Consider the following 26,136-nt stretch of genomic DNA (forward strand, 5'->3'; position numbering starts at 1 on the left):
TTTTTTAATGTGACAGCTAAAACAAAATTTCTAGAAGGAAACAGGAGAATACTTAACAGACTTTGTGTTAGGCAAAGATTTCTTAGATTAAAACTTCTACTAGGGCACCTGGCTGGCTTAGTCACTGGAGCATGCAACTGTTGATCTCAGGGTTGTGCGTTCAAGCCTCAGGCTGGGTGCAGAGACTACTTTAAAAAAAAAAAAAAAAAACTAAAACAAAAAAGCTATCTATTCTACAGATGGACTATGTATTTTTTCATTTCATTTCCTTTTTTTTTTTTTTTTAAGATGGACTGTGTTCTGTTGGACCAGAGAAACAGTCTATGACTGAAAAAACTGATAAACTGGATATCATCAAAATTCCAAGACCTCTGCACTTCAAAATATACCATCAAGAAAATTAGGGCACCTGGGTGGCTCAGTCAGTTGAGCGTCCAACTTTGGCTCAGGTCATGATCTCATGGCTTGTGAGTTTGAGCCCTGCGTTGGGCTCTGTGCTAACAGCTCAGAGCCTGGATCCTGCTTCAGATTCTGTGTCTCCCTCTCTCTCTGCCCCTCCCTCACTTGCTCGCTCTCTCTCTCTCAAAAATAAACATTAAAATAAATTTTAAGAAAATTAAAAGACAAGTTACAGATTAGAGAAAATATCTGGAAAACACATATCTGATAAAGGATTTGTATCCGTAATATATAAATAATGCTTACAGCTTAATATTTAGAAAGCAAACAACTCAATCAAATAATGGGCAAAAGAAATAAACAGACACTTCATCAAATAAGTTACACAAATGGCTAACAAGAATGTGAAAATATGCTTGATACCATTCATTAGTCATTAGAAAAATGCAAATTAAAACCACAATAAGATACCATTTCATATCCTTTAGAATGTCTATAATAAAAAAAAACAGGCAATAACAAATATTGGCAAGGATATGGAGAAATTGGAACCTGATACACTACTGAAAGAAATATAAAATGGTACTGGTCTTTTGGAAAACAACGTGGCGGTTTCAAAAACAGTTACATGTAAGACTGCCTTACAGCTCAGCAATTCCACTTTTTTTTTTTTTTTTAATATTTTTATTTATTTCTAGGAGAGAGAGAGAGACACTGTGATCAGGGGAGGGTCAGAGAGAGAGGGAGATACAGACTCTGAAATAGGCTCCAGGCTCCGAGCTGGCAGTCAGCACAGAGCCCGACGCGGGGCTCGAACCCACGGACCGCGAGATCATGACCTAAGCGAAAGTCGGACGCTTAACCGACTAAGCCACTCAGGCGCCCCTCAGCAATTCCACTTCTAAGCATCTACCCAAGAGAAGTGAAAATATATATCCACATAAACACTTGTATGTGAATGTTCATAGAAGCATTATTCAGAGGGGTGTCTGGGTGGTTCAGTCGCTGAACGTCCAACTCTTGATTTCAGCAGGGTCATTATCTCACAGTTGATGTGTTTGGGCCCGTATTAGGCTCTGTGCTGACAGTACAGAGCCTGCTTGGGATTCTCTGCGTCCCTTTTTCCTGCCCCTCCCCTGCTCATGCTCTCTCATTAAAAATAAATAAATAAATAAACATTAAAAAAAAAAAAAGAAGAAGAAGCATTTGGGGACCCAGGTGACTCAGTTGGTTAAGCGGCAAACTTCGGCTCAGGTCATGATCTTGTGGTCGTGAGCCTGCTTAGGATTTTGTGTCTCCCTCTCTCTCTGCCCCTCCCCTGCTCATGCTCGGTCTCTCAAAAATAAACAAACATTAAAAAAAAATTTTTTTTTAAAAGAAGTATTATTCAGAATAGGTTAAGACTTAAAATAACCTAAATGTCTACCAACCAGGCAATGGATAGACAAAATGTATTATACCCATACAATGGAATATTATTCAGCAATAAAAAGTAGCAAACTACTGACACATGCTAATGTCATGGGTGAACCTTAAAAACACTATGCTGAGTGAAACTCCATTTGTATGAAGATTCTAGAAAAGGCAAATTTATAGAGACAAAGTAGATTAGTGGTTGCCTGGGGCTGGGATTTGGGAACCAAGATAAATGGGCATAAGGGGGCATTAAAATGTTCTAAAACTCATTTATAGTGAGGTTGTAGCACTTGGGCAAAATATTTGCAAATTTTAAGTGGGTAAATTTTATGATATGCAAAAAGAGTGAATAAATGATTACCTATATGGTGCTTTCCCCTGCAATGGTATAACATATAGAGAATCTTATATGATTCTGGATTTCTGTGGGGTGTGTTCATGAGGTGACATATTCTGAGGAATTCAGCATCTAGTTCCATAAAAATCTATCATCAGAGCCAACCTCAATCCCATCATAAACTTTGAGAGATGGGGTGCTTGGGTGGCTAAGTTGGTTGCATGTCTGATTCTTGATTTGGGCTCAGGTCATGATCCCAGAGTTGTGGGATGGAGCCCCACATCGGGCTCTGTACTGAGCACAGAGCCTGCTTAAGATTCTCTCTCTCTCTTTCTTTGCCCCTGTCCCCCATTCACATTCTCTTTATTTTTATTTAAAAAATTTTTAATGTTTATTTTTGAGAGAGAGGGAGTGTAAGCAGGAGAGGAGCAGAGAGAGAGGGAGACACAGAATCCTAAGCAGGCTCCAGGCTTTGAGCTGTCAGCACAGAGCCCAATGCAGGGCTGGAACTCATGAGCCGTGAGATCATGCCCTGAGCCGAAGTTGGCTTAACTGACTGAGCCACCATGTGCTCTTTAAAATTAAAAAACAACAACAATAAACAACAAACCTTTGAGAGATTAGTTGGAGAAATGCAGCAATCAAGGAGGGAGTCTGCGCTTGGTGTGAGATGGACTGTGCCAGAAGAGATATTTAGGAGTGTGGCCCATTGACCAAGGATTTTTTTTAGAGACCGGGTTTATTCCAGTTGGCACAAGTATGATCTACTAAATTGAGGGTTAGAAACCAGAGCCAGGGGAGAGAAAAACGGCTACATCATATGACTAATCAAAAAAAGATCATGAAGCACATAACCAAAAATACCAACACGATAACCAACACTATCTCCTTCTCAATTTCACCAATTCCTTTTAAAACATTCCTGCTGCTTGTCTGTGGGTTAGCATCTCCCTCCATAGAAGTCTTCTGTTTTAGGGCTGGAATTTTTCTGGAAATCTCAAGTCTTAGGGCTCTGATGGGTTACATCATCCAAGGGTTAGCTATGGTGGTGGCATCAGACCCATGAGTCTGTTCTCCTACCAATTATGGCAGGATCTTTAGGAAAATAAAAGGAGAGAATAGAACCTCCTTGTTGACAGGACTGAATGACCTAGAAACCTATCAACGTCCAATATCAGAGTGAAAGAGGTAAGATTCATCAAGGCTTAAGACAACAGAGCATGACGCTACTGGTGATTGCTGCATTTCATGAAGCCTCAGTTGATGGCTACTTTGAAGGGAAAATATTATTAGAACCTGAGGAAGGAGAGTAACCTTCACAACCAACTTATTTTTGACAATTCTATTTGTCCTCTCTTAATTGCCTTGAGTTCTGGGTGATATGCACAGTGGATATATTTAGAAATCTTGAGGGTCTTATGGTCTGTTTTTGTAAGATGTACACCAAAATTGCTCTCAGTTATAAGAAGTTATTTTAAATGAAGGCACAAAATGATCTTGGAAATAAATTTGTTGATAGGCATCATGTAAGACCTTGCATGTGACCACGAGTATGTTTTTACCAATTTGGGAAAGTCTGCAGTCACTGAACATTCACAGCCACAAACTTCACCCTGTATAAAAGTCGTCTAGAAAGGATGAGCTCCTCTCTTTACTTTGATATCTTTCTCTACATTGTGGACATGATGAACAGGGCAGCTCTTTGTTGGTTCATTTGTTTCTTTTGAGAGAGAGAGAGACAGAACAAGCTTGTAAGTGGGAGAGGGGCAGAGAGCGAGAGAGGGAGAGAGAAAATCCCAAGCAGGCTCCACACTGTCAGCACAGAGCCTGACGTGGGGCTCGATATTACAAACCATGAAGTCATGACCTGAGTGGAAACTAAGATGTGGATCCTCAACTGACTGAATCACCTAGGTGCCCCCAAGCAGCTCTTTAGAGTACTGACAGGCTAATTTTAAAAACATGGAGCATACCAACCATGCCTAATTATTTTTAGAAGCCCTCCTTGTAGCCTTTCCTTCTGAGGCCATGCCGTGAGAGGGTAAATTTTCTGTGTGTTCTAACAGCTGTTTGGGAAGTGTCATGATGATTTTGGTGTAAAAGATGCCTTGATAATTTTGTTATTCTGAATTTAGGGGCTGATACTGGAGAAGGGAAACAGAAAAAAGTGTTGTCCAGAAATAACCTTAACCTTGGTTGTTAATAAGAAAATCATATTTTGTAATTTTGTATTTTAGAACATTAAAAATGTTAACTTCTCTAGAAGTGAGGAATCCTATTGTTTTATGTTATACCTTGACTCAAGGGGATGGATGAAGTGAGTCATGAAAAATTAACAATGCTTCCTAAGAAGTGAAAGTTCACTTTTGCATTATACAAGGACTTAAGCTCTGCTATAAGGGGAAAACACACAGGAAACCAAAATAATTTTTATTTCTTCATATTAAGGATAGACTGTATACTCAAACATCATTTTCTTTTTCTTTTATTTAAGTAGGCTCCACGCCCAGTGTGGAGTCCAACATGGGGCTTGAACTTACCATCCAGAGATCAAAACCTAGGCTGAGATCAAGAGTCAGATACTTAACTGACAGAGCCACACAGGTGCCCCTCAAAGACCATTTTTCTTATGAGTGACCATAGCATCTCAACATTTATACTTCTTAAAATACAAGAGGTCTGAAAAAAATTTTTTAAAAATACAAGTAACCTGAAGAAACATTTCTGGAATGGCAGAGTAAGGATATCTGAAAATCTGCTCCTCCATAAAAGCAATAACCCTGGTAAAAAATGATCAGAATCAAGATTTTAGGAATCTGGAAACCAAAGCTTTCAAAAATTGAAGGAGAATTTGTTCAAGAAAAATGGTTGAATGTCAATAGAAACAGTGAGCTTTGTGGCGTTTTCACCAGTTTCTTCCCCACCCCTCTCTCCCCAGCTCCACAGTAGCTCCACAAATCTGGCAGCCTTACAACTACACTAGCTTTGAAAAACGTGGCCTAACAGCCACTAGAGGGGGCAGCACGGGTGTGGAACTCCCCAAACAGCCCATCCCAAGAGAACTGTCACTGTTTGCTCCATCTGAAAGCTCCCTTTAAGAGTCCCATTCATAGGGCTAGTCTTTATTTGACCTGGTTCAGAGCTCCCATGCAAGAAACTCTGTTTTGTTTGTCTAAACAATTAGCAGCAAATTGTTTGACATTCCAGCTGCCTGAGGCAGACACACCAGCTGAAGCGAACAAGAGGCTGGCTAAAAAAAACCTAAGAGGAATATTGAGAAATGAAATGTCGATGAAGGGCTATGAAAATCTCTGATATTACCTGGGGATCTAGGAACCCACAAATGTTTAGAGAACTGTGAGCACATCCAGGAAGTACCTGAGGAAGCTCCAATCAACTCTGGTGAGCCTGAGGTCCTGCTCAGGCAGGAAGTGAGGAATAAGGCAGAGTAAACTGCCAGAGTGGTAAAGGCTCCCCTGAACCCTTGGTAAAAAGTAGGAAACTTACTGCTTCGAGGCATTTAATGAAAGTTCTGTCCAATCATTAACTGACCACTAAGCAAACCAGGCAGAAACTTCAGTGACCACATATGACAAAGAAAATAAGACTCTGCAGAATTAGCCCATGAAAGTCGATAAACAAATAAGCAGCAACAACTCAAGCCATGGTTGGGGGGGGATCTGATTTCCAGAGTTGCCATCTTACATTAATTAAAACACCCAGTTTTTGAGGACTTGGCTGGCTCGGTTGGTGGGGCGTGCAACTCTTGATCTCAGGGTTGTGAGTTCAAGTCTCACACGGAATGTAGAGATTGCTTAAATATAAAACCTTTTTTAAAAATTACCCAGTTTTCGACAAAAAACATGAGACATGCAAAGAAACAGGAAAATGTGAGTCATAAACAGGGAGAAAAAAGGAGTCAGTAGAAACTGTCCCTGAGGAAGCCGAGACACTGGACTTATTAGACAAAGACTTTAAATCAGTTCTTATAAATAAGAACGAGGGGTGGCTGGCTCAGTAGGTAGAACATGCAACTCTTTTTTTTTTTTTTTTTCATTTCTGAGAGAGAGACAGATAGACAGACAACGGAGCAGGGGAGGGTCAGAGAGAGAGGGAGACACAGAATCTGAAGCAGGCTCCAGGCTCTGAGCTGTCAGCACAGAGCACGATGCAGGGCTTGAACCCACGAATCATGAGATCATGACCTGAGCTGAAGTTGGACGCCCAAACGACTGAGTCACCCAGGCACCCCAAGGAACATGCAACTCTTGACCTCATGGTCATGAGTTCAAGCCTCGTGTTGAGTGTAGAGCCTACTTAAAAAAAAAAAAAGGAACTAGAGGAAACTACATCTAAAGAATTCAAGGAAATATGAAAATGATGTCTCACCAAATAGAGAATGACAATAAAGAAATAAAAATTATTGAGGTGCCTGGATGGCTCCAGTCAGTAAAGCATGTGACTCATTGATCTCAGGGTCATGTGTTCAAGCCCCACATTGGGCATGGAACCTACTTTAAAGAAAGAAATAAAAATTATTTAAAAACTGAAATAGAAATTAGGGATAGAACAGTATAATAACTGAAATGAAATATTTACTAGAAACTGCTCAACTTGATAAAGACTATCTACCAAAAAAACTAGAGCTAACATACTTCCTTTTTTTTTTGATAGAGAGAGAGAGAGACATACACAGAGAGAGTGTACGTAGGGGAGACAGTAGAAGGAGAGAGAGAGAGAGAGAGAGAGAGAGAAGGAGAATCTTAAACAGGTTCCATGCTCAGCACGGAGCCCAATACAGGGTTTGATCCCATGATGCTGGGATCATGGCTTGAGCTGAAATCACAAGTCGGATGGACGTAGAACTAACATACTCAATGATGAGAAACATGAAGCTTTCCCATTAAGATCAGGCACAAGGTAAGGAGGTCTCCTTTCACTACTTCTCAGCATTGTACTGAAAATTCTAGCTAATGCATCAGGACAAGAAAAGGAAATAAAAGGTACAGATTGGGAAGGTAAAAATAAAATGTCCTTGTTCACAGATGACATATTCATCTGTATAGAAAATCTTGGGCACCTGGTGGCTCAGCTGGTTAAGCAACCAAGTTCTGCTTAGGTCATGATCTTCCAGTTTGTGAGTTCAAGCCTCGCGTCCAGTCTGTGCTGACAGCTGAGAGCTTGGAGCCTACATTGGATTCTGTGTCTCCCTCTCTCTGTACCTCCCCTACTCATTCTCTCTCTCTCTCTCTCTCTCTCTCTCTCAAAATAAAAAAAAAATTAAAAATTTTTTTAATAAAAAAGAAGGGGCGCCTGGGTGGCTCAGTCAGTTAAGTGTACAACTACGGCTGAGACCATGATCTCACTGTTCTTGAGGCCTGCATTGGGCTCTGTGCTGACAGCTCAGAGCCTGGAGCCTGCTTCAGATTCTATGTCTCTCTCACTCTCTGCTCCTTACCCACTTGCATTCTGCCTCTCTCTGTCTCTCAAAAATAAATAAACATTAAAAACATTTTTAAAAAAGAAAGAAGAAAATCTGAAGAAATGACAAAAAAAATCTCTGGCACTAATAAGTGATTATAGCAAGGCTGAAGGATATAAAGTTAATATGTGGAGGTCAACTGCCTTCCCACATACTAGCAATGAACAAGTGGAATTTGAAATTAAAAAATATATATCATTTATAATACCATCTAGAAAAATGAAATTTGTAGGTATAAATCTAACAAACTATATATAAAATCTATGCAAGGAAAACTACAAAATTGATGAATGAAATCAAGGAACTAAATAAAGGAGAGATATTTCATGTAAGGAAGACTCAATATAGTCAAGATGTCAGTTGTGCCCAACTTGATCTATAGATGCAATGCTTCCCAGTCAAAATCCCAGCAAGTTACTTGGTAGATATTGACAAGCTGATTCTAAAGTCTATATGGAGATGCAAAACACCCAGAATAGCCAGCACAATATTGAGAAGAACGAAGTTGGATAAATGACAATACCTGACTTCAAAACTTATTGCAAAGCTACAGTAATCAAGACAATGTGGGGGTACCTGGGTGGCTCAGTCGGTTAAGCATCAAGTGTCCGACTTCAGTGCAGGACATGATCTCAGGGCTCATGAGTTGAGCCCCACATCGGTCTCTCTGCTGTCATTGAGGAGCTTGCTTTACATTCACTGTCTCCCTCTCTCTCTGCCCCTCCCTCACTAGCTTTCTCTCTCTCCCTCCCTTTCTCTCTCTCTCAAAAAATAAATAAACATTAAAAAAAAGATAATGTGATATAGGCAAAAGAATAAACAACTAGATTAATGGAACAGAATAGAGAGTCCACAAATACACTCACACAAGTATACATTCAACTGATCTTTGACAAAGGGACAGGGGCAATAAAATGGAACAAAGAGAATTTTTTCAACAAATGTTGCTGAAACAACTGGACCTCATACACAAAATGATAAATCTAGATACATGTCACACTTTTTCATGAAGTCACAAAACATAATTTAAAATGGATCACAGACATGAATACATCACAGATGCAAAACTATAAAACTACTAGGAGATAATGTATAAGAAAATCTAGGCGACCTGGGTTTTTTATGACTTTGTTTTTTGTGTTTTTAAAAAATGTTTGTTTGTTTATCTATTTTTGAGAGAGAGTCAGAGCACAAGCAGTGGAGGGGCAGAGAGGGAAAAACAGAATCTGAAGCAGGCTCCAGTCTCTGAGCTGTCAACACATAGCCTGATGCAGGGCTCAAACTCACGACCCTGAGATCCAAGACCAGAGCTAAGATTAAGACACGGATGCTTAACCAACTGAGCCACCCAGGTGCCCCTGGTGATGACTTTCAAGATACAAAATCAGGGGAGTCTGAGTAGCTTCCTCAGTTGAGCATTGGATTTCGGCTCAGTTCATGACCTCGTGGTTTGTGAGCTCCAGTGGAGGGGGGCTCATTGCTGTCAGTACAGAGCTCTCTTTGGATCCTCTGTCTCTCTCTTTTTGCCCCTCCCCTGCTCGTGCTTTCTCTCTCTCAAAAATAAATAAACATTAAAAAAAAAAAAAGGATACACAACCAAAGCCATGATCCATGAAAGAAAGAACTCACAAGCTAGTCTTAATTAAAATTATAATTTTCTGGGATCCCTCAGTGGCTCAGTCCCTTAAGCATCCGACTTCAGCTCAGGTCATGATCTTCAAGTTCTAGCCCTATGTCAGGCCTGGAGCCTGCTTCAGATTCTGTGTCTCCCTGTCTTTCTGCTCCTCCCCCACTTGCACTCTGTCTCTTTCTCTCTCAAAAATAAGTAAACGTTAAAAATTTTTTTTTAACTTTTCTGCTCTGCAAAAGATATTAAGAGAATGAAAAGACAAGCCAGACTGGGACAAAATATTTGAAAAAGACATTTCTAATAAAGGACTGTCTTCTAAATTGGAAAGAACTCTTAAAGCTTAACAATAAGAAAATAAACAACCTGATTAAAAATAAGCCAAAGATCTTAATTAGCAGATACCTCAGCAAAGAAGATACACAGATGGCAAATAAACATATGTAAAGATGCTCCACATTACATATCTTCAGGGAAATGCGAATTAAAATAACAGTAAGGGGCCCCTGGGTGGCTCAGTCGGTTAAGCGTCCAATCATAGAGCATATGACTTTCAGGTCATGATCTCACAGTCCATGAGTTTGAGCCCCGCATCCAGCTATGTGCTGACAGCTCAGAGCCTGGAGCCTGCTTCAGATTCTGTCTCCCTCTCTCTGCCCCTCCCCCACTCACGCTTTGTCTCTTTCAAAAATAACTTTTAAAAGAAATTAAAAAACAACAACAACAACAATGAAATACCACTATACACCTATAGAATGGCCATAATCTGAAGCACTTACAACACCAAATGCTGGTGAGGATATGCAGCAACAGGAACTCTCATTCATTGCTGGTGAAGATACAAAATGATATAGCCACTTTAAAAGAATGTTTGGTGGCTTCTTAACAAAATTAAACAAATTCTTACCATATAATCCAGTATTTCCCCAAAGGAGTTGAAAACCTATGTCCACACAAAAATCTGTACATAGGTGTTTATAGCAGCTTTATTCATAGCTGCCAAATGTTGAAGCAACCAAGATACCCTTTAGTAAGTGAATGGAAAAAACAACTGTGGTACATCCAGACAATGGAATGTTATTCAGTACCAAAAAGAAATGAACCATCAAGCCATGAAAAGACATGAAGGAACCTTAAATGCATATTACTAAGTGAAAGAAGCCAAAGTGAAAAGGTTACAGACTATATGATTCCAACTATATGACATTCTGGAAAAGGCAAAAACTAGGAGACATGGTAAAGATCGGTGGTTGTTGGGGGCTGGGGAAAAGGAGGGATAAATAGGCAGACCAGAGAGGTTTGAGTTTTTTTTAAGATTTTATTTTAATTTTTTTTACATTTATTTATTATTGACAGAGTGAGACAGAGCACAAAGAGGGGAGGGGCAGAGAGAGAAGGAGACCTGATGTGGGGCTCAAATTTACAATCCTGAAAGTCATATGCTCTACTGACTGAGTCAGCCAGGTGCCCCAGAGCAGAGGGTATTTTTAGGGCAATGAAAATACTCTGTATGATAATGACACATGTCATTAGACATTTGTCCAAACCCAAAGAATGTACAACACCAAGAGAGAACCATAATCTGAACTACGGACTTCAGGTAGTTAAGGTGTGTCAGTGTGGGTTTATCAATTGTAACAAATGTATTGCTCTGGTTGGGGATGTTATAATGGAGGAAGATATACATGTCTGGAGGCAGGAGGTATATGGGGAATCCCTATACCTTCCCCTCGATTTTGTTGTGAACCTTAAACTTCTTTTTTAAGAAAAAAATGAAGTCTGAATTTACAACAGTTTTTTACTATAGGTGCTCAGCAGCAGATTGGAAGTGGTAAAAGAAAGAATCTACAGACTTGGAAATAGAAATTGTCCATTTTTTTTACAGTTTACCTACTTATTTTGAGAGAGAAAGAGAGAGCGTGTGAGCACACGAGTGGGGGAGGGGCAGAGAGAGAGGGAGAGAGAGAATCCCAAGCAGGCTCCATACTGTCAGCACAGACCCTGATATGGGCCTTGAACCCATGAACCGTGAAATCATGGCCTGAGCCAAAATCAAGAGTTAGACACTTAACCACCCCAGAAATTGTCCATTCTTAAGAACAAACAGTATGAAGAAAAATAACAGAAGCACAGTAACATGTGGGAATACCATCAAGCATACCAAAATACACACAATGGGAGTCCTAGAAGGAGTAGAAAGAGAATAAGGGTGTAAATAATATTTGGAGAAATCAAGACCAAAACTGCTCACATTTTATATGAAAAATTTATCTACACATCTAAGCTCAGTGACCTCGAAGTAAGAGAAACTCAAAGAAATTCACACTTAAACACATCAGAGTCAAACTGTCAGTTTGACTGCTTTCAAACAGCAATAGAAAAATGACTCATCATTGATAAAGGATCCTCAATAAGATCAATTGTTAATGTCTCACTGGAAACTATGAAGACTAGGAGGCAGTGGGATGAAATATTCAAAGTAATGAAAGAAGAAGACTGTCAACCCCAAATTTTATAATAATAAAAAAAATATTCCTCAAAGTGAAGGAGAAATTAAGACATACTCAAATAAACCAATGCTGAGAGGATTTGTCACTAGTAAACTTTCCCTACAAGAAATACTAATGATCGTCCTTCAGGCTAAAATGAAAGAACACCAGGCAGTGAGTTGAATCCACATGAAGAAATAAAGAGCACCAGTAAAAGTTACTACATAGAGAAATTTAAAATACGGTATAAATGTTTTTATGTTGTAACTCTTATCCTATCTAATGGGAAAAGATAGCTTCGTGAAATAATAACTACAAAATGGCATTTTTTTAAGGAGAGAGAGAGCGCAAGTGGGGGAGAGGCAGAGAGAGGGGGACAGAGGATCTGAGGTGGGCTTTGCGCTGATAGCAGAGAGCCGGGTGTGGGACTCAAACTCACAAACCATGAGATCATGACTTCAGCTGAAGTCTGATGATCAACCAACTGAGCCACCCAGTTGCCCCTAAAATGGTATTGATATGCTTATACTGTATAAAGATGGAATTTATATGATGATAATACAAAGTACAAAGGAGTAGGGGAAGGAATGAAGCTATATTGGAGTAAAGTTTTGAACATTATTGAAACTCAGTATTAATCTGAACTAGATTGTTATAAATTATGATGTTAATTGCAACCCCAGAGCATTAAGAAAAAATTATAAAAATACAGTAGAAGAAACAACAAAGTAATTAAAATGGTACACTTGAAAATATCTATTAAACACAAAAGAAGGGGGTAATGGAGAAACAGAGGAATAAAAAAACCCAAAATACATATATAAAACAAATAAAATTGCAGGAGTGAAACCTATGTTATTAGTAATTACATTATAAATAAATGGATTGAATTCTCCCATAAAAATGCAAAAACCTTTATTTAGACTGATCATGAAAAAAAGGAAAGAAAAGTCAAATTACTAATATCTGGAATAAAAGAGGAGACAACACTATTACAGAAATAAAAAGCATTGTAAGAGATACTGTGAACAACTGTATGTCAATAAATTAGACACCATAAATGAAATGGCCAAATTCCTAGAAAGACACAAACTACCAAAGATGACATAAGGAGAAGTAAAAAATCTAAATATACTTGTGACAAGTGAAGAGATTGAATTCATAATTTTAAAACTCCCCACAAATAAACTTCAGGCTCAGACAGCCTCAGTGTTAGATCCTACCAAATGTTTAAGGACTAATTAATATCGATCCTTCAGAAACTCTTTGGAGGCGCCTGGCTGTCTTAGTTGGAATAGCATGACTCTTTTTAAATTTTTATTTTTTTAATGTTTTTATTTATTTTTGAGAGAGACAGAGTGTGAGTGGGGGAGGGGCAGAGAGAGAGGGAGAGAATCTGAAGCAGGCTCCAGGCTCTGAGCTGTCAGAACAGAGTCTGACATGGGGCTTGAACTTACGGACTGCAAGATCATGACATAAGCCTAAGTCAGATACCCAACTGACTGAGCCAGCCAGGTGCCCCGAAATAGCATGACTCTTGATCTTGGGATTTGAGCCCTACATTGGGTGTAAAGATTACTAAAATAAATAAACTTTAACAAAAAGAGAAACTCTTTCCAAAAAGAAGAGGAAGTAACACATCTCAACCCATTCTGTGAGATCAATATTACTCTGATACAAAATCACACAAAGATATCATAAGAAAACTATAGACAAATATTCCTTATGGATAAAGACATGAATCTTCTCAACAAAATACTAGCAAACAGGATGCAGCCAGGGGAGCCTGGGTGGCTCAGTCAGTTAAGAATCTGACTTAAAATTTTTTTTTTTTGTTTAATGTTTATTTTATTTTTGAGAGAGTCAGAGAGTGAACATAAGCGGGGGAGGGGCAGAGGGGGAAGGGGACAGAGGATCTGAAGTGGGCTCTATGCTGACAGCAAAGGGCCCCATGTGGGGCTCAAACTCTTGAACCTGAGATCATGACCTGAGCCAAAGTCAGCACTTAATCAACTGAGCCACCCAGACACCCCAAACATCTGATTCTTGATTTTGCCTCAAGTCATGATCCCAGGGTTATGAGATTGAGCCCCAAGTTGGACTCCGTGCTGAGCATGGAGCCTGCTTAAGATTCTCTCTCTCTATCCCTGTCCATCTCCCCTGCTTGCGTGCTCTCTCTCTCTCTCTCAAAAAAACAAAAAACAAAAAACAAAAAACAAAAAAACCCACAACTGAATCCAGCCACATATAAAAAGGATTATACATCATGACCAAGTAGGATTAATCCCAGAATGCGAGTCAGTTTAACATCCACAAATCTACTGATTCAAAATATCATATTACTAAAATAGAAGACAAAGCCCACATGATCATCTCAGTTGAAACATAATTTGACAGAATCCAAAATACTTTCATGATTCAAAACAAAACAAAACCCAACACTGAACAAACTAGGAATAGAAGAGAATCCATGCAACCTGACAAAGGTCATCTATGAAAAATGTACAGATAACATCACAGACAATGTCAAAAGGCTTTCCCACTAATATCAGGGATAAAGAAGTATATCCACGCTCATCATGTCTATTCAACATTGTACGAATGTTGTAGCCATGGGTACTTGGCTGGCTTAGCCAGTGGAACACACGACTCTTGATTTCAGGGTGGTGAGTTTGAGCCCCACTTTGGAGTAGAGATTAATAATTTAAAAAAAAAGTTGTAGCTAAGACTGTTAGTCAATAAAAAGGAATAAAGGCATTGAGATTGGAAAGCAAGAAGTAAAACTATTTCTCCTTCCTTCTTTCCTTCCTCCCTTCCTTCTTTCTTCCTTTCTTTTTTTTGCTGCAAAAAGCTTTACCATTTCCATTAGGTCCACAGCTTAAAAAGCTGCCTAACAGCTACAGGGAGAAACTCAGGCATAATGTGGGCATAAAAGGGATGCCATCTAGGAAATGTTTTTCTAGGAAGAAGTAAAACTTTTTATTCACAGATGATATGACACTGTACATAGGAAATCCTAAGGAATCCAGAAAATATTATTATTAATAAGCAAGCTTAGAAAGTTGTAGGATATCAGATCAATATACAAAAATCAATTGTATTTATATACATCTGCAATGAAAATATAAAAATGAACTTAAGGGGCACCTGGGTGGCTCAGACGGGTGAGTGTCCAACTGATGTTACAATCTCACAGTTTGTGGGTTCAAGCCCACATCAGGCTCTGCACCATCAGCTTGAGATTCTCTCTTTCTTCCTTTCTCTCTGCCCCTCCCCTGCTTGCTCTCTCTCTCAAAATAAATAAATACACTGGCTGGCTCAAGTCAGAAAAGCATGTGACTTTTTCTTTTTTAAATGTTTATTTATTTTGAGGGGGGAGGGGCAGAGAGAGAACCCCAAGCAGGCTCTGCACTGTCAGCGAGGAGCCCAATGTGGGGCTCCATCTCACTAACCATGAGATCACGACCTGAGCCAAAATCAAGAGTACGATGCTTAACCAACTGAGCCACCCAGGCACCCTGGAAAAGCATGTGACTCTTAATCTTGGGGTCGTGAGTTCGAGCCCTACACTGGGTGAAGGGAAGAGGTTACTTAAATAAATAAAACTTTAAAAAAAAAGAATATAAATGAGGCACCTGGGTGGCTTGGTCGGTTAAGCGTCCGACTTTTGCTTAGGTCATGATCTCATGGNTAAAAAATAAAAAAAGAATATAAATCCATTCACAGTAGCATAAAAAAGAATAAATACATAGAAGTGAATTTAACAAAATAAAAGACCTGTATATTGAAAACTGTAAAACATCATTGAAAGCAATTTAAAAACTAAATAAATGGAAAGAAAGCCCATGTTCATCAATCAGGAGGCTTAATGTGGTTAAGAGGGCATTACTCCCCAAACTGATCTACAGATTCAACTCAATCCGTCTCTAAGTCCCAGCTGGCTTTTTTGGAGAAATGGACAATCTGATCCTAAAATCCATATGGACACACAAGAGACCCATAACAGTCAAAACAATCTTGAAAATGAACAAAATTAGAGGACTCGCACTTTTTGAGTATAAAACTTCCTACAAAGCTACAGTAATCAAGACAGTGTAATAGCATAAAGATAGGTATATAGGTCAATGAAATAGAACTGAGAGTCCACATTTTTGACAAACTGAATTGTGCCAAGACAATTCAATGGGGGAAAGAAAAGTGTTTTCAATATATGGTGCTGGGGTACAACTGGATATTCATATGCAAAAAACTATAGTTGGACACCCTCCTTTTATACTCTTATACAAAAATTAAACTGACAATGGACCAAAGACCTAAATGTAAGAGTTAAAACTATAGAAATCCCGGGGCGCCTGGGTGGCTTAGTCGGTTAAGCGTCCGACTTTCGTTCAGGTCATGATCTCGCGGTTCGTGGGTTCGAGCCTCGCGTCGGGCTCTGTGCTGACTGCCAGCTCAGAGCCTGGAGCCTGTTTCCGTCTGTGACTCCCTCTCTCTCTGACCCTCCCCTGCTCACGCTGTCTCTCTCTCTCCTAGAAATAAATAAAACATTAAAAAAAAAAAAACAAAAAACTATAGAAATCCTTTATTTAAAAAAAAATTTTTAGAGTTTATTTTTTTATTTTGAGAAAGAGAGTGCAAGTGGGGAAGGGGCAGAGAAAGACAAGGAAGAGAATCTCAAGCAGGCTCCACGCCACCAGTGCAGAGCCAGATGCGGGGCTCAAAGTCACAAACCGCGAGATCACGACGGGAGCCAAAGTTGGACACTTAACAGACTGAGCTACCCAGGGACCCCAAAAACTATAGAACTCTTTAAAAAAAACAGGGAAGAGCTTTATGACATTGTATTTGGCAATGATTTCTTAGATATGACAGCAAAAGCACAGGCAACAAAAGAAAAACAAATAAACTGGACTGCATCAAAATGGGAAACTGGGCATCTAAGGACAGTTAACAGAATGAAAAGGCAACCTACAGAATGGGAGAAAAGATTTGCAAATCATATATCTGACAAGGGGTTAGTCCAGAATATATAGAGAACTAAAGAATTCCTACAGTGATAAAAAGACATATACTACAAATGGGGCACCTGGGTGGCTCAGTCAGTTGAGCATCTGACTTCGGCTCAGGTCATGAACTCACAGCTCCTGAGTTCAAGCCCCGTATCAGGCTCTGTGCTGACAGCTCAGAGTCTGGAGGCTGCTTCAGATTCTGATCTCCCTCTCTCTTTCCCCCTCCCCCACTCATGCCCTGTCTCTCTCAAAAATAAACATTAAAAAAAATTTTTTTAAAGACACAGAATACAATTTAAAAATGGGCCAACAACTTGGACAGATATTTCTCCAAAGAAGATATACAAATGATCAACAAGCCTATGAAAAGATACTCAACATCACTCATCACCAGAGAAATGCAAATCAAAACCACAATGAGATACCACCTCACACCCACTAGGATGTCTTTTATTAAAAAACAAAAAGCCAACAGGAAATAACAAGTGTTGGTGAGGATGTGAAGAAATTAGAACCTTTGTACACTGTTGGTAGGGATGGAAACTTGTGCAACTATTACGGCAAATATTATGGCAGTTCCTTAAAAATTAAAGACAGAATTACCATGTGAACCAGCTCCTCCACGTCTGGATATATATTTAAAAGAATTGAAAGCAAGTTCCTCAAAAGATATTTGTGCGTCCCTGTTCATGACAGCATTCTTCACAATAGCCAAGAGGTAGATATATCCCAGTATCTATTAGAGAATGAGTGGAGAAACAAAATGTAGCATTAACATATAATAAGCTACTATTCAATTATTAAAAAGAAATGAAATTCTGACATATGGATGAACCTTGAGGACATTATGCTAAGGGAAATAAGCCAGTGACAAAAAGACAAATACTATGTGATTCCCATTTATATGAAATATCTAGAGTAGTCAATTCATAGAGACAGAAAGTTGAATGATGGTTACCAGGGACTGGGGAGAGGAGGATATGGGGTATTGTTGCTTAACTGGAATAGGGTTACGGTTTTACAAGAGGCAGTTTCAGGGTGCCTGGGTGGCTCAGTTGGTTAGGTGCCCGACTTCGGTTCAGGTCATGATTTCACAGTTCGTAGATTTGAGCCCCACATCGGGCTCTGTGCTGACGGCTCAGAGCCTGGAGCCTCCTTCCAATTCTGTCTGTCTGCCTCTCTCTCTGGCCTTCTCCCACTCGTGATCTCTCTCTCTCAAATATAAGTAAAACATAAAACAATTTTTTTTTTTTTTTTAATTTCTAGGGGAGAGAGAGAGACAGCGTGAGCAGGGGAGGGTCAGAGAAAGAGGGAGTCACAGACTCTGAAACAGGCTCCAGGCTCTGAGCTGGCAGTCAGTACAGAGCCCGACGCGGGGCTCAAACCCACGAACCGCGAGATCATGACCCAAGCGAAAGTCGGACGCTTAACCGACTAAGCCACCCAGGCGCCCCTAAAACAATTTTTTTTAATTAAAAAAAAAAAGAGGCAAAGTTTCTGGAGATTGAACAACATAAATACACTTAAAATTACTGAACTATACACTTAAAAATAATGAAGATGTTAAGTTTTATATAATGTATATTTAACCGCATTTTAAAAAGTTTATTTATTTACTTTGGAAGAAAGAGAGAGAGAGCGCGCAGGCTGGAGAGCGGCAGAGAAAGGGAAAGACAGAATCCCAAGCAGGCTCCACACTGCCAGTGCGGAGCCCAATGTGGGGCTCGAACTACAATCCATGAGATCATGACCTGAGCTAAAATCTCGAGTCAGACACTTAACCTGCTAAGCCACCCAGGTGCCCCTACCACATTTTTTTTAAAGGGCTACAAAAAAAATGCTCAATTATATTTACAGAAATGCTAGGTGGTGAGATGTTATCATTTATCAGATTTGAGACCATTTTTCTTTGTGACCCTTGACTTCTGTACTTCAACCTCTACCTGTGTCTACCTGGCTACTCAAAAAGTAACCTGAGAGCTATCATTTAAGCTACTCAGGCAGTGCCAGGCTTTTCCATATATAATTCTCAACAATCTCCTGGAGAGTAAACTAAAGCTCAGAAAGGCTCAGTGACATTTCCCAAGGTCTGTGAGTGACGGTGCTATCATTGGGACCCATGGCCCCATCAGAAAGCCTGGGTTTTATCCCTATTGCACCTCATGCCCCTCAAACCAGCTTCATCCTAACAAACCACGTAGGACACCTCAAAAATTCAGATCCCCCTTAGAGTGGAGCTTCTCCAGGTTTTGATGAATCTTGGATGTGTGAATCCTGTGATGAATAAATTAACAAAGAGTTGAATGAAAACAGGAATGAATACATGGACGGACTAATGGAGCCTTAAATGGGTGGGGCCTTGAATGGGTGGGGCCCGGAAGAGAGGGAAGACCAGAGGAGCCAAATGAGGAATTTACATTGTGCTAACCAGAGTTCTTAGAGTCTATCACACGCTGAGGTCAGAGACCACTGGGGAAAGTCAAAGGGTCTGGAGTTGCTGCCAGCCTAAGAAGAGGCCAATCCAGACACAGCTGTGTGAGCTCCCAGCCGCAAAGGAGCCTCAGGCAAGATGTCCTAAGGTCGGGGGAGGAGGGGTGAAGGAACACTGGGGAGACTTGGCCGGTTTGGGCATAGGGGAGGGGCAGATCTTTCTTTAGAAAGATCACTTGGGCTCCTATGGAGAAGGTGACTCTCAGGGGAAGAAATTGGAGGAGGGAAGGGGCTCCTGGGTGGCTCAGTCAGTTAAGTGTCCAACTTTGGCTCAGGTCATTATCTCACAGTCTGTGGGTTCAAGCCCCATGTCAGGCTCTGTGCTGACAGCTCAGAGCCTGGAGCCTGCTTCAGATTCTGTGTCTCCCTCTCTATCTGCCTCTACTCTGCTCCCTCTCTGTCTCTCAAAATAAAATAAAGACACTTAAAAAAAGTTAAAAAAATTAAAACAAGAAATTGGAGGAGGGAAGAAGACCTGATCTCAAATACAGAGCCAAGGAAAGTGAATTCCAGAAAGATTTTTGGATGGACCCTTGACCAGGGCTTTGTGGTTGATCAGCTGCACGTAGGGATGGTGGGAGAGAGGAAGGGGTCTCTGTTATCCCTTCAGGTACTTCAGTGACAGAGCCCAAAGGAACAGATCTTTTTTTCTTTTTCTTAAGTTTATTTATTTTGAGAGTGAGAGAGATGTGGGGGGCGGGTGCAGAGAGAAAGGGAGAGGGAAGAGAATTCCAAGCAGGCTGTCAGCACAGAGCCTGATGCAGGGCTTGAACCTACGAACTGTGAGATCATGACCTGAGCCAAAACCAAGAGTCAGATGCTTACCCGGCTGAGCCACCCAGGTGCCCCAGGAATAGATGGGAGTGGGCGGTAAGGGTCAGTCAGGAACTGGGAAGCAGGCCGTCACTTTTCCTGGGTGACTCCCATGATTCTAAGAGTTTGTCTATTTGGCTGCTCCAACATGAGGTATATTTATGTTGTCCCTTGGGCCCAGGGGTCTCTGCACTTGTTTTCTGAGGGGCAAGATAGGGATCTGCAGGGGTAAGTGCATTAGTCTAGAGACAGATGAGGAGGCCAATGTCATGATGGGGTGGAAGAAGGAAATGGCTTTCAGAGAACAAGGAAGGAAAAAGTCTGAGGAAGCAAAAGTTAGAAACCACCAACCTTTCTATTTCTGTGTTATTTAACCAAATACCACCCCAAGTGTTACATCCCTTGACCCTCATGGTGATCTGGAGAACTCAGCGAGCTGGGCCACTGCCTCCTCCAGGCTAACAGGGTCTCTAAGCTGGCATGGGAACCCAGGAGACCTGGCGCCTAATGGAGCACTTGGTGGATACGGCATTAGGGCACTGGGTGACCGTGGCCCCTTTCAGGGGAGGAGGGCATACCTGAACTACTTAAACTACTCTTCTTAGGTAAAGTTGAGAGAAGATGAGGGCACAAAAATATCTCCTCCAACTTAGGAAGACTCCCCCAGAGCCAGTCCACTGACCCCAGATCTCCTCTGAGCCCGTCAAGCCTGGAAGGGGGAGCTTCCTTTGCCAGCCTTCTCTACTTCAGCTTCAGGGAGCCTCAGGACCCCAGCACTAAAGGAACAGGATCTGACTCCTTCCTCCACTGTGGAGACGGGGAGACTGACCCAGGGGGCCAAGGGGGCCCTGCACGAGGCTCTCTCTCCCCGCAGGCCTTGGCCTCCCTAACCACAGCTCCATCTGCAGGGACAGAAGGACATGGCCTGGAGACTGACACCACTTCTGCTGCTGCTGCTGGCCTGGGTAGCCTCCATGTGCAGTGCCCGGAAAAGGACAGACCTGCTCAACGTCTGCATGGATGCCAAGCACCACAAGACAAAGCCAGGCCCCGAGGACAAGCTGCATGACCAGGTGTGGCTGGAGTGTGGTTCGGGCTGGGGACGGGGCTGGTTCCAATGGGGAATAGAAGGTCAGGGTGGCAGGGGAAGGGCTGACTGATCAGATCCCCCCACATCCTGAGTTACCGCTGTGGGAGGAGATGAAGCTAGGGCGGGGGGTATTGGCTGAGGTGATTTAGGGGTGTCCTCTTCAGAGGATACCGTGGCAGCAGTGACATGATATGATCACTTGTTGAGCACTTACTAGGTGTTGGGTTTTCTACACGTGATTTCACATTCCCAGTGGTCGTTTGATGTAGGAGATAATGTTCTCCCCCAATAGAACCCAAATGAGGAAACGGGCCCAGAGAAGCAGAAGGACACACAGAAGATCTGGACATTAGCAGCCCCTATGGTGTGGGGGTAGGACTGGGGTGGGCACTCCCAGCATTCTAGAGGGTAAGAGACTGTCAGGGAGGGTGGTTCTTACTACCTTCACCATGTGCCGGTCCATGAAGCGTCAGGGGTAGAAGACAAGGGCTCTTAGGGCTGTGACATAGGGCACAGATGTGGCATTTTCACTCACTCGATACGAGTGGATGCCAGTCAGTGGTAACTCTATTCAGACTCCACGTCTCCTTTTTCTGAAATAAAATTCAAAGCCAATAGGACCTATTTGCACATTTAACTTTAAAAAATCAGCATGACTATCTGTAACACAAAAGAGAACAAAGAAAGCAATTTATAATAAAATGTATTTCCATATGTTTCTTCTCTAATGATTACATTAGAAATCACTATCAAATAGTTTTTTGTTTTTAAGTTAGTGCTTTATTTTTTTTTTAATCTTTATTTATTTTTGAGAGAGAGGGATATAGAATGCGAAAGGGGAAAGGACAGAGAGGGAGACACATAGCGTGAAGCAGGCTCCACGCTCTGAGCTGTCAGCACAGAGCCCAATGTGGGGCTTGAACCCACAAACCACGAGATCATGACCTGAGCCAGTTGGACGCTTAACTGACTGAGCCACCCAGGCGCCCTGCATGTTTGCTTTTATTTGCCAAATCACTAGGAATGGGGCAGCTACCAAAGAAGCTCGATACAGGTATATTCTGTTGACAACTAAAATGCTATAAGGTATTCTAAGCAGTGTTGCCATTGATGACATACTTTTCTAAAATAGTGAATAATTCCAGTAAAGCCAAACACATAGCATGGCCTTCCTTTTCATAGTATTTACAGTCCTGAAAAAGCCAGTCTATATTAAAAACTTGCTAAAATATGGTGCATCTATATGTAAGATGGAGTTGAGTTTAGATTTGGGAAATCATAAATAGGTCTTTCATTTATTTTTTTCAGCAAATATTTTCATGGGCCTGCCACGTGTCTGGCACTAGACTCGCCTCTGGGGACACAGGCCTTAATACTTGCGAAGAAGTAACTTACTCAACATATATTACTGCATAGGTCATTCTCTTCCTCCTTTGCTCAAAATGTCACTTTCCAGTGAGGCTTTTCACAACCACCTTTTTTAAAATTCCAACAATCAACCCATACTCCACATCCCTATTCCCTGCTGTAATTTTCTCCATGTAATTGATCATATCCTGACACTGTATTTTGTTCTCTTTTAGTTTCTTACTGTCTGTCTCCACTGATCAGGATGTAAGTTCCACGAATACATATTTCTGTTTTGTTTTCTATCATATTCTCAGCATCTAGAACAGTGACTGGCATAGAAATAGGTACTCAGTAATTATTTTTTAATGAATAAATAAATCAAAGAGCTTTCTATAAAATATGAAGGTCTGCATAAATGATAGCTAATGACAGGGCTTCTCTCTGGCTCCCACAACCCCTGATCACACTGTTGTAACTAAGTTTCCCCCAAGATGCGAGTTTCTGGAGACCAAGGACAGAGGGTCTTCACAGTAAACTTTCCTAGGACAACTCACCTGAGGCAGGAGAACAAGAATCAAATAGGGAGAGGCTGAAGGTTGTGGTGTGGGAGGCATGTGGTCCGGGGTCTTCTCTGCCCAGTGCACCCCCTGGAAGAAGAACGCCTGCTGCTCACTCAACACCAGCCAGGAGCTGCATCAGGACCCCTCCCTCCTGTATAACTTTAACCTGGACCACTGCGGCAAGATGGAGCCCACCTGCAGGCGCCACTTCGTTCAGGACAACTGTCTGTACGAGTGCTCACCCAATCTGGGGCCCTGGATCCAGGAGGTACAGGCCTCTCCCTCATCCCAGCCCAGCAGGCTGCCATCCTGCCAGGTCAAGTCTGTGGCTGCCAGCGCCCCTGGCTGAGAGGAACCCTCCCTCCCCCCGCCCTCCTAGGTGAAGCAGAGCTGGCGCAAGGAACGCTTCCTGGATGTGCCCTTATGCAAAGAGGACTGTCAGCAATGGTGGGAAGACTGCCGCACCTCCCACACCTGTAAGAACAACTGGCACAGGGGCTGGAACTGGAGCTCAGGTGAGGGCCTGGGGGTGCGGAGATGCAGGTGGGGTCTGAGGGTCTGGGGTTGGGTGAGGATTTCCGGAGGGGGGGTGGCCAGAAATGAGCTCTGAGCCCAGGGGCTGAATGTGTGTGTCCACCCTCTCTCCCCATGCAGGATTTAACAAGTGTCCGGCTGGAGCCACCTGCCGCACATTTGAGTCCTACTTTCCCTCGCCCGCAGCCCTGTGTGAGGGCATCTGGAGTCACTCCTACAAACTCAGCAACTACAGCCGAGGGAGCGGCCGCTGCATCCAGATGTGGTTTGACCCGGCCCAGGGCAACCCCAACGAGGAGGTGGCGAGGTTCTATGCCTTGGCCATGAGTGCTGGGACCCTGCCCCATGGGGTGGAGCTTCTCCTGCTCAGCCTGGTCCTGATGCTGCAACTCTGGCTCCTAGGCTGAGTCCAGCCCTACTCAGATGTCTTTTCTGCATGTCCCCAGTTTTGATGACCAAGCTTGGCTCAGCATAGCTCTCACAAATGAGGGAGCCCTAAGCATGCCTCCATCCATTATCCATCCTTCTGTCATCCAGCTCCTGCTCCCATAGTGGGCCTTGGGCTTTCCCTGACAGCCAATTCAAATAAACAGACAAACCTATTCTTGTCTGATGGGTGATTTTGGTTTGAATGAGTAGAGGACAGCTTCCATAGCTTTTGGATTCCTTCAGATGAGAGAAATGAGATCTGGGTTTGAATACTAGCTCTGCTACTGACTATGGAAAGTGAAGCAGTTGCTTGTCTACTTTAAAGCTTAGCTTCTTCCTCAATAAAATGGGCATAATGAAACTTCTTTCCTTTAGGGTTGTGAAATACAAAGGAGATGTTGCCTAGAAAGCATGTGAACCCAGTGTCTGCACAATTAATAGCCCTCAAGGATCCGGTTGCTCTTGTAGCCAAAAAGGAGAGCTAGCTCCAGAACTGTGTTACTTATCTTATACTGGTCCCCAAATATCCCCGCTTTCTCTCAGGTCCCGTCTGCCTGGTTTTGTGGTCAACTCGGCTGGGGACGGGTGTCCAGGGAAGGCTCTGGATTCCCAGTGGGGGTGAAAAAAATTTGCACACGATGTGGATTGAAGGGACAGAGTTGAGGCTTGGAACGCTCAGATTAGGAAGACAGAAGATTGGGGAGGGCAGTCTGGGAGGTTCCCGGAAGAGGAAATGTTCAAGAGTCTTGAATTGGTTTAGCCCTGCTGCACCCCAGAAGATAGAAAAAGGCTGGAAAGTCTTGGGGGCTTCTCAGGGGCAGGGCCTGGCCTCTCCTCCGGCGATTGCTAGATATGCCTATCCTCTCTCTTCACATCCCCCGGGAACTAGGCCTGAGTAGATGTCTAGGTCTCCCCCTTGCCTTTTTCCCCTGGGAACTATTTGTCTCTACATCTGCCTCCCAGAGAGGCACAGGTACTTGTCTGAGAACACCCGAGGCAGGTGGGTGATCAAGTTAGGACCAGAACTCAGGTATGAAGACTCCTAGTCCAGGTCTCTCCCCTCCCCACTGCACCAGGTTGTCCCCTTCATGGCACACTCCCCTTCCCTCATACCTAGAGCTGAGTGAAGGGGAAAGTCGGGCATTCCTGGGGGTTCTAGAGACACTGTTGGGTGTGGGGGTTTATCTCTTAGTCACTATATTTACCTAGTCTGGAAGGCCCCACAGAGCCTATTCCGTGTTCCTGGCGTTCCTGGGGGTTCTAGAGACACTGTTGGGTGTGGGGGGTTATCTCTTAGTCACTATATTTACCTAGTCTGGAAGGCCCCACAGAGCCTATTCCGTGTTCCAGGCTTCGGTCCAGCTGGGTTAAGCCAATGCATATTTGAAATAGAGGAAGGAGCTCGCCCGGGACTGACCCAGACACAGGTTCAATTGAGCAAAGCGAAAGTTCTCTCCCAGGTTAAAGGGGATCGGCTGACGGCGGCCCAGGAGTTGGCAGCAGTGAGCCGGGTTGGAGGCCTGCGCCTTTAAGGAGCCAAGGGGCGGAGGGGCGGGGCAGGAAGCGGACTCCTGGGAGACGCTGCCACCGGCTAGGTCTTTTTTGGGGGAAGGGGCGGGCCAGACCCTCTATGGGCCCCGCCCCCTTCCCGGCGACCGTGTTCCCTCCTCCCACGCCCCCGCTAAGGGCGAGCTTCTGAGCGGGGGCGTCTGAACGTACCAGATAAAGGGAGCTCCCGGTTCGGCGTCCCGCCCACAGAGGCTCAAGTTTGTTGTCTTGGAGGGAGTAACTGGGGCACGGGCGGGTACTAATAATACCCGTTCGTTCAGGCGCAGCGCCTTACAGTTTACACAGCTGTCACCTTCGTTACTCCTTAATTAATAATAAAAATAGCCGCTGTTCTGGAGCGCCTACTGGATGCCAGGCCCCGTGCCGAGAGCTTTACAAGCAGTTCCATTGAGTTCGGCCAAATAACATTGCCCCCACTTTGCAGAGCGGGAAGGCGAGGCGTGGAGAGGTGCCGTGACTTGCCTGAGGTCACTCGGCAGGTCAGCGGCTCAAGGATCGGGGGCCGGGGTAGGAGGGGCGCGGGTGCTACCCCCAGCTCCTGG

The 26,136-nt window shown here is 42.7% G+C and overlaps 1 protein-coding gene and 1 long non-coding RNA gene across 3 annotated transcripts in view; one reads left to right on the plus strand and one right to left on the minus strand.

The window, feature by feature from the left end:
- The window catches only part of LOC144230026 (uncharacterized), a 45,712-nt gene extending 20,411 nt beyond the window's left edge, over positions 1-25,301 (minus strand). The window contains exons 1-2 of the long non-coding RNA XR_013334672.1: positions 25,231-25,301; positions 23,057-23,149 (exon numbers count right to left, since the gene is read on the minus strand). This is a non-coding gene — a long non-coding RNA (uncharacterized LOC144230026). The remainder of the gene's footprint in view (positions 1-23,056; positions 23,150-25,230) is intronic.
- On the plus strand, positions 19,167-24,198 carry LOC144230024 (folate receptor beta-like). 2 transcript variants are annotated; one of them, XM_077762222.1, is made up of 5 exons: positions 19,167-19,338; positions 20,971-21,135; positions 23,142-23,330; positions 23,442-23,577; positions 23,717-24,198. In XM_077762222.1, exons 2-5 carry the CDS (start codon positions 20,983-20,985, stop codon positions 24,001-24,003), a joined length of 765 nt encoding a protein of 254 aa, XP_077618348.1. In that variant the 5' UTR covers positions 19,167-19,338; positions 20,971-20,982; the 3' UTR covers positions 24,004-24,198. The 2 variants fall into 2 exon arrangements, with proteins under 2 accessions (XP_077618348.1, XP_077618347.1); XM_077762221.1 differs by having other exon boundaries at positions 19,167-19,323.
- Positions 25,302-26,136: the final 835 nt, after the last annotated feature.

This window comes from Crocuta crocuta, unplaced genomic scaffold (genome assembly GCF_008692635.1).
Source record: "Crocuta crocuta isolate KB4526 unplaced genomic scaffold, BGI_CrCroc_1.0 scaffold306, whole genome shotgun sequence".
Classification (NCBI taxonomy): Eukaryota; Metazoa; Chordata; class Mammalia; order Carnivora; family Hyaenidae; genus Crocuta; species Crocuta crocuta.